We start from the raw sequence: 12,424 nt of genomic DNA, 5'->3' as shown, positions 1-12,424 counted from the left end.
AAACAGGAGTGCCAGAGGCTCTGCATGTTCAGAGCTGGTTCTGAGGGAGCTCCATCAGTGTCAAGGACTCTCCATCTATAAATAAAGGGTGACAGGATACTGGCCTCTGTGGAGTTATTTCAAGTATCATGGTCGGCACAGATATGGTGACTGAAGGGTTTGTTCCTGTGCTGAATTATTCTATGTAGAGACATTAAGTATAAAAGCAAGGAAGTGAGGATGAACATTTATAAAAGGCTTTTTCAGGCTGGACTGGAGTACTCAATTCTATGCAGCACACTTTCAAAATGTTAAAAAGGTTTCAAAAAGGGTACAGAAAAATTTGGAAAGAGTGGTGTCAGGAATGAGGAACTGCAGTTACATAGACAGATTGATAATGTTGTGGCTGTTCACATTAGAGGCAGACTAACTGGATGACTTGTTTTCATTGATGAAGGTCAAAATCTGGGAACATCAAATTAAGATCAATGACAAAAGAACTAATGGTGACTTGAGAAATTTTGTTTTTAAACGACAGATGATTAGATCTTTAAGAGTGAGGTGGAAGCAGATTCAATTCTGGCTTTCTACAGAGAATTAAATATAGACTTGAAAAGAAAATAATTGCAGGAGCAAATGCAAAAGGTGAGTGAGTGGTATGAGTTCAGTTGCTTTTGTAGACAGTTAGTGCAGATGGTTTTCTATAACCTATAATTATTCTGTCATTCTAAAAATGGTGAAATGGATAAATATAATTACAAAAAGAAATTCAAAATTAAATAATTAAGGTATATGACGATAAATACAGGAGTATTCTACCCACACAGGAGATTTACTGGAATAATTCTAGAACTTAGGACTGATACTTAGCAGGAAAGATTGAACAGGCCAGGGCTCAAAAGTAACTACTAACCTTATTGACATCTTGAGATTATGAAAACGTTTGAGAATGTGAGTTGAGGGAACATATTTCCATTTGTGGGGATATCAAAATAAGTGGCTTCAATATAAATCAGTTAAGAAACATTCCATCAAAAACTCAGGAGAAAAAGGAGTGGGAGAGAAAAGGGGAATATCCATGGAGTGCTCATGATGTACAGCTCATGACAATATGGACTGGTTGGAGTGACTGGCATAGATACATTTAATGGGAAGCTAGAAAAGCTTACAAGTGAAAGGAAGATAGAGAGGAAGATAGACTCACTTCAGGGAAGAAAGGTGAGTAGTAGGACTTGCTGTACCAAAAGTATTTTGTAACATGATGGCAGTGAAATGGTCACAAAGGAAATGCACATATTTATGACAACTCCAGCCTGAATGATTTACACTACTCTGCAGTTCATTTTTGCCAGTGCTCTTGCATTAGGAATTGGAAATAAAAGCAATTGGCTTGGTTTTAGGATTCAGACTTTGATTTGAAAGTGGGAGTACTGATAGGTAGAAACATAAAAATGCTGACAGATTTATGCATTTTACAAATGTGGACTGTAAATGATGTGTCTGTGTGCGTTTCCTCCCACAGTCCAAAGATATTTAGATTAGGTGGATAGACCGTGCTAAATTACCCATCATAGGCAGGCTAGATGGATTAGCAATGGGAAATGCAGGGGTGGAACAGGTCTGGGTGGGGTGTTCTTTGGAGGATCAGTGTGGATTCAACAGTCCAAGTGGCCTGCTTCCACACTGTAGGGATTCTATGATTCTATGATGATTTGGATGTTTTGCCAATAATAAGAAACAGAGCTGGAGCAAATACTCACCCCAAAAATAGCAATCGACAACTGAGGAACAGTGGGCAGAAAAAAGCCATATGGCTATTTATTATTCAGAAGTTTGACAAAGGCTGTTCTAGATCACTGGATCTAAAAACCTAAATATCAAAGTAGGCCATTTAGCCCACTGAGCGTGTTGTGCCAATCAATAAGATCACAATTCACATGCATCTAAGCATATTCATTCATATGAATTGCATAATCCTTAATACTCTGATCAAATTAAAATCTATTCATTTGTTTTAAAATTTTTGAATTATCTTAGCCTCAACAGCTTTTGGGAGAAAGAGTTTCAAAATTCCATTCCCCTCTATGTGAAGTGCTCACCTTATGATGTAAAGTTTGGGATTTACAGGTATACTTTTTAATGTTATTTGGTGAGAGTGTGGGTCTGTGTTTGAGATAGTAACTGGTGATTTTAGTGTGTTTGAAGTAAATAATTAACTTGTAAATATATCTGTAACCACTGCAATTTCTTTAAAAACAGTTTTTGAAGCTTGGCTGGAATGTGAGTAAGTTTGTGCATTAACAGATTTTTGTTTATTTTAGATTATTTGTGATCTAGCATGGAAAATAATGGGGTCTCAGAAAGGGTTGTCAGAGTGTTCTGGAATCTGGGTTTTATCAAGCTTAAGAGAAACATCTGTTACAGCAACTTTTAGCTTCATAGAGTTATAGAGTCCTTCAGCACAGAGACAGGCCCTTTGACCCAAACTGGTCCATGCCGAGCAAAATATCCATCAACGCTAACCCCATTTCCCTGCACTTGGCCCATATCCTTCTAAATTTTCCCTATCTATGTATTTGTCCAAATGCCTTTTAAATGTTGTTAATGTACCTGCCTCAACTACTTCTGCTGGCAGCTCATTCCATATATGTAGCACCCTCTGTGTAAAAAAGTTGCCTCTCAGGTTTCCTTTTATAATTTTCCCTCTAACCTTAAAACTGATGCCCTCTAGTCCTCAATTCCCCAACCCTGGGAAGAAGACTGAGTGCATTCACCCTATCCATGCCTCTCATGATCTTATACGCCGCTATAAGATTCCCTCCCTCAGTCTCCTATGCTGTAAAGTAAAAGGTCCTATCTTGTCCAAACTTTCCCTGTAACTCAGACCTTGAGTCCAGGCAACATCCTTGTAAATTTCTTCTGCACTCCATCCAGTTTAATAACATCCTTCCTATAGCAAGGTGACCAAAACTGAACACAATACTCCAAGTACGGCCACACCAACATCCTGTACAATTGCAACTTAACTTCCCAACGTCTATACTCAATGCCCTGACTGATGAAGGCCAGTGTGCCAAAACCCTTCTTCACTGCCCTGTTTACTGGTGACTCCACTTTCAGAGAACCGTGTACCTGAACTCCAATGTCCCCTGTTCCACTACACTCCTTAAGGCCCTACCATTTACCATGAAACTCCTACCTTGATTTGACTTTCCAAAATGCAAAACCTCACACTTGTCTTTATTAAACTTCATTTGCCATTTCTCAGCCCACTTCCCCAGCTGATTAGGATCCTGCTGCAATTTCTGATAACCTTCTTCACTGGCCACAATACCACCTATTTTGGTGTCATCTGCAAACTTACCAATCATATCTTATACATTATCATTGAAATCATTGATATAGATAACAAACAGCAATGGGCCCAGCACCAACCCCTGAGGCATACTTCTCCAAAGGCCTCCAGTCTGACACACATCCTTCCATTATTACTCTCTGCTTCCTACCATCAAGCCAATTGTGTATCCAATTTACCAGTTATCCCTGGATTCCAGATGGTCTAACCTTCCAGAGCAGCCTATCATTTGGAACCTTATCAAAGACCCTACTGAAATTCATATAGGCTACGTCTACCACACTGCTCTCATCAACCTTCCTGGTCACTTCATCAAAGAATTCTAACAACATTAGCTTTTAACTTTGCATAGTGCCAGCTCCTCCAACAAGGGAATGATAGATTTAGTAAATTAAATTATCTTTCGTGTTCGTGTTAGTCCCAGACCAGAGGCACTAGGATAAGAACCCAGAAAAGGCTAATTAAAGCTGAGTGCAGTGAAGCTCAGCTCCGGAATGCAGCTATCACAGTTACAGTCTCCAAGTTGAAGTTGTAAGTGACTTAAACCCAGCAAGGCATTAGGTGCAAGTCTTCTGGTGCTGAGTATTACATGAGTGACGTTTTGGGAACTGTACTGGGATAGTGTTTTGATTACTATAAATTTACTTTGATTATTTTCAACATATTTAGGAATGTTTTGGGGTCAGTGGGATTATACTTTCACTGTGTGTTTAAAATGCTTGAAATGATATTATAAAGAGATAGAATTATTCAATTTTTACCTTCATTATTTTTGCAATAAACTTGAGTTTCACTGTCAAAGTAAACTTTGCAGCATTGCATACTTATGTTTCAGTAAGAGACTGCTTTGTAAAAATCAAAACAAATAAAATTATTATCTCTATCAAACAAAGTCCCTATCAGCAGTTGGTGACAACTACTGGGGCTCACCTGAGATTGTGGAATTCACCAGATTTAAAAGGATATGTATCTTTCTTGTTAAAGTAATGGCTACAGAATGATTCAGGGCATAAAGCAGCAGTGTTATGATGAAGTTTATTGTGTGAGATTTGACATTGGCTTTGGAGGTGACTAAGAGTATTGTGGAAGATTCACTAGTGGATTATTTAAAATCTTTGACTATAGAGGGACTTGACAGGTACAATTAACACAGAAGTAAAAGCTGAATCTCATAAGGATGAGATACTGCAAGTAATTATACCACACAAAACAAAGGACAGGAGAAGTATATGCTGTGTGTCTAAGGCCTGTGACAGGAAGTGGGCACACAGCATAAGTTGAAGATATATTACATTAATGTGTTTTTTGACTTCTATCAAATCAAATATATCGTCAATCTGCCAAGTGAGGATTGTTTGATCAAAACTACTGCTTCTCTTACCAATGTCATGCTCCTGGAGAAGTTTGTCCAGTCGGGGAATGTACTGTACTATCAAGTGACGCAGAACCCGCTGGTCTGTCTGCACACCCAGCAATGTGGTGCTGAAATATGAAGGAGGAACCAGGTCCTCAATAATGGCACACATCATCCAAAAAGCATCCTCCTCTTCCAGGAACAGCAGCAGGCAAGCTGCAACCTGTGCAAATAAAGCAGGTTAGTTCTGAGATCAAGGTCAAGGTAACTGTAGGTGTTGATGGGTTTGTAATGGATGTTGGTGGTCAGCCTATTCCCAAAAATAGAAACAAAGATGTCAAGGGAGGAGTCAGAAATGGACCAGGTGAAGGTCAGGGAAGAATGGAAATTGGAAGCAAAGTTGATAATTTTTTCTAATTTCAATAATGTCATCAGTGTACTGGAGAACTAGTTTGGGGAGAGACCAGACTAGGGCTGGAACAAGGAATGTTCAATATACCCACGAAAAGACAGGCATAACTGGGGCCCATACAGGTACCAGTAGCAACACCACTGATCTGAAGAACATGAGAGGAGTTAAATGAGAATTTGTTCGAAGTGAGGATGAGCTCAACCAGGCAGAAGAGGTTGGTGGCAGATGGGGACAGTTCAAGGCTTCCTTTCAAAGGAAAAGCAGACAGCTCTAAGGCCATTCTGATGGGCGACTACATGTCCATAATGAAAAGACAGCTACTGCTCGCAAACTGGACTGCAAAGTGTCAGAAGAATCAAAGTTGTAAGTGGGAGGGAATGAACAAGAGGAGAAAAATAAATAGAGTCCTGGTAAAAAGAAATAAGGATGAAACAATGGTTCTGCCCAGGCAGTTCAGTTTGTGGATTCTGGGAAAAGTAGATGGGGGCTGTGCGGGGTTGGGGAAAATGAGCTTGGACTCTTTGGGAGAGGAGATGGAAGAGATATCCCCAGATGGAGAGGTTAGTGATGATCATGGGGACAACACCCTGATATTCGTTGATGGCATCAGGGTCTGGGGCGATAGGTGGTGTCTGACAGCTGACAGTTAGCATTCATAAAGTAGAGGTCAAACAACACCACCACCACCCCCACCAAGATTTCGTCAACCAAGGATTCCTGCTTCCGTGTTTGAAAGGCCCTCAGCCTTGTCCAACCCCATTTCCTCCATTTTTGCCCTCGCACCTTTCCTTCCCTTCCACAATAATAATAGGGTTTTCCCTTGTCCTCACTTTCCATCTCACCAGCCTCCACATCCAAAGTTGCCATTTCCACCACCTCCTGTAGGATGCCACCACCAGACACATTCTCTTCTCCTCCCCTCCCTTGTCAACATTCCACAGAGACTGTTCCCTTTGGGACACCTTGGACCACTCCTCCTCCACTTCCAATGCCTCCCTACATGCCACGGCATAGTCCCATTCACTCGCAGAGGTACAACACTTATCTGTTTACCCTCATACCATCCAAGCCCCCAGACACACTTTCCAAGTGAAGCAGTGATTCTGTACACTTCCTATACTTGTATTCCTATACTTGTATTCTTATACTTGAATACACAAGACAATAAATCTAATTTTAAATCAATTTAGTCTACTGTATCACAGCTCATGATGTAGTCTCCTCTACACTAAGTGACTGCTTTGTGGAACACGTACATTCTGTCCATAAAAATGACTCCAAGCTTCCAGGTGACTCCCACCTCAACACATCATCACTTTCCCATGCCCACATTTCTCTCTCAGGCCTGCTGTATTGCTTCAGCCAAACTCAACTCAAGCTGCAGGAACAAAACTTCATCTTCTACTAAGGTACCTTACAGTCTTCAGGACTCAACTTGAGTTTAATAATTTCAGAGCATGATCACCTCTGCATCCATGTCTATTATTCTCCCCACAATCCCAGGTCTTGTCCTGAAACGGGCTGCTTTCAGCACAGCCAACACATTTTCAATGGCATATAGTCCCTATAATCATCATCTTCGCTGGCTTAACTTCAATAGTCCCTTTCTTTGCTCAACTCTTTTTTTCTCTTTCCAGGTTACTTGTCCACTGATCTGCTCATTCCTTTTACCCCTCTCGACTCTCCTTAATTGACATTGGTACTATCTTTTCCTAGATGTTTCTGATTTTGAAGGAGGGTTACTGGACTGAAAATGTTAACTCTGTTTTCGGTCCACAAATACTGCCAAACCCACTGAGTTTCTCCAGAGTTTGTTTCAGATATCCAGCATCCACAATTCTTCATTGTAATGTTAATTAATAACTTATGCTCATGAACTTTGGAAATTATTGGTGCAGAAAAGTTTTGTAAGGATGGTACCAGGACTGAGTTATCACAAAGAGAAGCTGGATAGACTGGGACTTTTTCTCACTGGGAGCATCATGATGGGTAATAGATAAGCTGAATAGCAAAGTTCCTTTCCCCAGTGTGAGGGCACATTTTTAAGGTGAGAGGAGGGTGGTTCATCTGTGAAATGAAGTGCCAGAGGAAGTGTTGATGCAGGTACAGTTACAACATTTAAAAGATGTTCAGACAGGTACATCAGAGTTGGACCAAAGGGTCTGTTTCCATGCTGTTTAAAACTATTACACTAAAATGACTTTGTCAAGAAGAAACTAACTATTGTTTGATTATATAGAATTTTAATCTTCCTGATAAAATGAGGGCTTGAATCACAGAATCACCTAGTAGAGAAAAGATCCTTGGTTCATCACTGCCAAAGCTACACTAAATCTACACTTTCCAGCCTTGACTATTATGACATTTCAAGTTTTCCTCCAAGTACTTTTATAAAACTTGTGTGGGTTCCTGCCTGTCCCAGGCAGTGCATCCCAAAGCTCAATACCCTCTGGGTGAAAACATTTTTTTCAGAATATTTAGAGAAACTTGGGGAGGCAATGGCCTAGTGATATTATTACCTGACTATTAATCTAGAGACCCAGATAATGTTCTGGGAATCTGTATTTGAATTCAATTAAAGCATGGAATTAAAGGATGACTATGAAACCACTGCAGATTGTTGGAAAAACCCATTTGGCTTACTAATATCCTTTACAGAAGGAAATTGCCATCTTTACCTGGTCTAGCCAACATTTAATTCCAGACTCGCAGTAAATTACCCACAGATCCCCTTCTAGGCAATTAAGGACGGGCAATAAATAGCTAGCAACACCCGCATTCCATGAAAACACAACGTTAAAAAGCTACATTGTCATTCCACATTTTTTATTTTATTCAAATTTCACCAGCTGCCATGGTTGGATTTGAACACATTTCCCTAGTTACTGGACCAGAAACATTAAATCTGCTTTCTCTTCACAGATGAGCTCAGAACCGCTGAGTTTTCCCAGCAATTTCTGTTGTTGTCTTTAGAGTATTGGCCTGGCATTCTGGATTACTAAATTCAGTGAACATCACTATACCACCCTTCATCCAAATAGTATTTACTCCTCCTAAAACAACCAATAGATGGACCATGCTGAACCAGCAATTGCTGTGGTATACATCCATGTATCTGGTGCTGTACTGACAATGAAATTCTCCTACCACATGGTTTAAATGTGTGATAGGGAGACTACTTACCAGTCTGATATTGGGAGCTACCACAGGAGTTGCAATTGTGTGAAACAGCGTGAAACAGATTGCTTAACCGATCCATAGTTGCATACAACTGAACAATGTGTGATATTATTTTCAGTGTGTTTCATGCAGATTGTAAGCAATCAACATGAGCTTGTAAAACTCAAAATAAATCATTTACTGCTAGTTGTGAATCCACAATTAAACTGTATTGCCAAACAATTCTGAGTTCATTAATTGCTGTAACAACCACCATTCCAAGATCACCATTCGAGCTTGGGTCATGGCCCATTTAAGTTTGCTACAAATGATATATATTCATAAGCAGAGACCCCTTCTCTTCAACAACAATGAAATATGCTCAAATCTTGCAGCGTTTTTGAAATACCTGTGACTTCGATGAAGCCTAATTTGGCAAGATGGATCAGAAACTGACTTAATAATAGGTAAAAAGGGTAGTGACAGAAGACTGTTTGAGTGACTGGAGGCCAGTATCCAGTAGTGTGCTACAAGAATCAGTGCTGGGATCCTTATTGTTTATTATATACATAAATGATCTAGATGAAAACATGGGGGGAAATGTTCAACAAGTTTGCAGAAGGCAGCAAGATTAATAGGGAGGTTAATAGTGAAGAAGACGGTTGTAGGCTATAGAAAGATATAGATGGATTGATCAGATGGGCTGAGCAGTGGTAGATGGTAGTTAAATCTGATAAGTGACACTTTGGAAGAAGAAACAAGATGAGGGAGTATATAAAGAACAGCAGGACACTGGATAACTCCGAGGAATCTTGGGGTAATTATTCACAAATCCCAGAAGTCAGGAGAGCACATGAATTGGACAGTTAAGATGGTATGTAAGTCACTTGGTTTCATCAGTTGTGGCAGAAAGTATAAAAGCAAGGTAAAATGGGAGTTGTACAGATCATTGGTTGGGCCACAGCTGGAATATTGTCTGCAGTTCTGGTCAGCTCACTACAGGAGGAATATGATAGCACTAGAGCAGGTACAAAGGAGCTTCACCAGGATTTGCCTGGGTTGCAGAAATTGGGTTATAAGGAGAGACAAGAAAGGATTGGATTGTTTTCTTTACAGCAGGGAAAACTGAAGGAGGACATGACTGATGTGTATAAGAGGGGTATGGATAGCATGAACAGGGAGCAGCTGTTCCCCTTGGTTGAAGGGTCATACTATAAGAGTAAGAGGCAGGAGATTCAGAGGGAATCTGAGAAAAAAGGTTTTCACTTACAGGGTGGTGGGAATCTGAGTTGCATGGTTTGGGAAGGTAGTGGAAGCCGGAAATCTTACAACTTTTAAAAACATTTGGACGAGCACCTGAAGTATCATATCATTCTAGGGCATGGAACAAGTGCAGAAAATTGCGATTAGCACACCTTTAGTGGCAGCTTTTGTCGTTGGAGACTAGTGAGTGGAAGGGCCTTTTCTGCACTGTATGACTCCATTGATTTGCCTCAATCAAACAGAGTCAACTAGCCAACTAATCTCGTTCCTCCTGTGGTATGAATTGCTGTGATAATTTATAATTTGTCATTCTGACATTTGTCTTAATTAGTCCAAGATGACAAGCTTTGGCAACTTATCTCTTTCGCTTCCACTGATCCATTCAGTAAAGCATCAGACTTGGGTTAACAAGTTAACTATAATCTGAATTGCTGAAGGCAGTTGATACACTTCACAAACTAGACATAAAAATAATTCTTGACTTAATTCTTTTCGAAATGTTAAGGTTGAAGACACATTTGATTCAAATTCCCTGCAAAATTTTGAGTTCATTATGGAACAGAACTATCTAGAGGACTGGAGCACGAGGCTGTATTTGAAGGGCTTTGATGAATCCAATTGTCTTCTCTCATCTAATGAGAGTTTCAAGGAATGAAGAACAAAGAAGAGTATGTTTTAAACAAAGTCTGTACCATTCCGGTCCCTTGACAGTATCCAATCTCTGGGTATAGCCATGCCAGCCCACGTAGGATTCTTCGTAATCTTGGAATGCCAACACTGTTTATGTTGGAGAAGCAAGTGTTACTTGGCATTGTGCGCAGTAGGTCTTTCTCAATCTGAAACAGAAAAGAAATTGGCAATTTGACTCCCAAATACTAACCTGTTCTCGGCAGTCAACCATCAATGCTGCCACAAAAATCATCGTTCCCACATAAAATTGGTAGATTCCATTTGCAGTACTTTGTTTGCTTTTTTAATGTTTTTTTTTAAACTTGCATCACTACTTTTGGTAATGTTTGTGTCTGTACCTCCTAGTCTTTCTGCTCCCCTACCAATTTAAACACTTACTGTCGAAAAGAACACGCGGCAGCTTTATTGTCCTTTCCAGAACTCTTCGGTCTCGAAATGCCCACCATTCACTGCACCACTGGCTAGGCTTTTCATCAGTTGGAACTCTCATCCCAAACTTCTTTCATTAGCTTTCTGTCTCTCCTGCTGCAAGACCCTCATTAAATTCCACCTTCATGACAAAGCTCTTGGTCATTTCTCCCACCATCTCCGTCTGCACGTTGGTATACATTTTTATTGCATTACACCTCCTCCTCAACGTTATAGATATTATATAAATGTAAGCCATTTTGTAATGGCCTCATTCATCTCACCTGTTTGGCTGCAATACTCCCATCATTGGAGCTGTTTTTGGCAATGTCACGGTATGAGGTTTCCGTATTCCGCTTTTTCTGCAGAGCGCCTGACAATCGCATCCAGATCTAGTGAAAAGAATACCAGCAAAATAAGAGAAAAGAATTAGCACAGAGCAAGAGGCCTTAAAGGCTTTAAACAGGTTGGACTTGTAGTGGGACCTACAAGAAACTAAACAAGCCTAAAACTTACAGAAACAGAAAAGAAGAGCATCAGGCAGACTAACCTAGGGTAGGATATAAATGGCCAGGGAATTCAATGTTGTTCAACAGGAACTTAAGGATGGTTTCAAGAAATAATGAATTACTGTGAAAAAGGAGTGGAAACTGGCAGGACAATCATGTGTATAATGTTTGACATTAAACTGGAGGGAGACCTGGAGGCAATAGTACATTGCCAACAACCAGGTGCAGTATGGATTACTGAGACTGGTTCCAGAAAATTCAGGGCAGGACTTAAACATTGTATTGTTTAGCAAAGATTCAGTAGGAAAGGGCAAAGTAGGAAAACTTGCAAAATTTGAAGTTGAATGGCATAGCCATCTATAAGGCAGAAGCAGGATCCATTTGGAGAATGATAATAAAGAATCAATCACTTTGAAAGAGGCTCTCTACTGGCCACCTAACAATGAAAATTAAGAAGAGGGATGAAAAATTGGGAAAATATGGAAGTTGTCCAAGGAAACATTCACGACAGAATCTAGTAATGGGGAATAAACAACAGCAAATAGAATGGCATCTCAGAATAGTACGAAGCAGAGGATGATGATTCAGCCCCTGATATGTTCTGCCATTTCAAGGAGCAGTTGGTAAACAGCTTTGAACTCCCCGAGTGTTTTTTTTTAAAAATTAGACAAAAGATGCATGAGTGGCTCACACAGACTGTAGCTGAGGGGATCAAAGCAAGACAGAGATACTGTGAGCACCCAGGGAGGCATCAAGTGAGTGATCACTGGTTTAGATTAGATTAGATTAGATTAGATTACTTACAGTGTGGAAACAGGCCCTTCGGCCCAACAAGTCCACACCGCCCCGCCGAAGTGTACCCACCCATACCCCTACATCTACATCGACCCCTTACCTAACACTACGGGCAATTTAGCATGGCCAATTCACCTGACCTGCACATCTTTGGACTGTGGGAGGAAACCGGAGCACCCGGAGGAAACCCACGCAGACACGGGGAGAACGTGCAAACTCCACACAGTCAGTCGCCTGAGGCCGGAATTGAACCCGGGTCTCCGGCGCTGTGAGGCAGCAGTGCTAACCACTGTGCCACCGTGCCGCCCACTGAGCGTTTAATGAGCACTAAAAGTGAACTAGCAGCCTGGAAATGTAATCTGTTCCAGCCTGCCCTTGTACACGAAATGCCCTTAAAGTAGCATTCTAATGATAGTTGCAGGTGCACTGCAAACTATAGAAATGAAGTTACAGAGGCTTTGACTAAGCAGATAGATGTTCCATGAAGGTGGAGAGGGGCT

The 12,424-nt window shown here is 40.6% G+C and overlaps 1 protein-coding gene across 1 annotated transcript in view; it reads right to left on the bottom strand.

The window, feature by feature from the left end:
* Positions 1-12,424, bottom strand: part of sgsm3 (small G protein signaling modulator 3) — a 195,117-nt gene that overhangs the window by 94,507 nt on the left and 88,186 nt on the right. The window contains exons 6-8 of the mRNA XM_072588388.1: positions 10,905-11,012; positions 10,215-10,358; positions 4,716-4,911 (exon numbers count right to left, since the gene is read on the bottom strand). Of these exons, the coding sequence (XP_072444489.1) occupies positions 4,716-4,911; positions 10,215-10,358; positions 10,905-11,012 (448 nt within the window). The remainder of the gene's footprint in view (positions 1-4,715; positions 4,912-10,214; positions 10,359-10,904; positions 11,013-12,424) is intronic.

This window comes from Chiloscyllium punctatum, chromosome 18, assembly GCF_047496795.1.
Source record: "Chiloscyllium punctatum isolate Juve2018m chromosome 18, sChiPun1.3, whole genome shotgun sequence".
In the NCBI taxonomy this organism is placed as follows: domain Eukaryota; kingdom Metazoa; phylum Chordata; class Chondrichthyes; order Orectolobiformes; family Hemiscylliidae; genus Chiloscyllium; species Chiloscyllium punctatum.
Note: the sequence above shows the minus strand (reverse complement) of the source record. Positions and strands in the feature narration are given on the sequence as shown.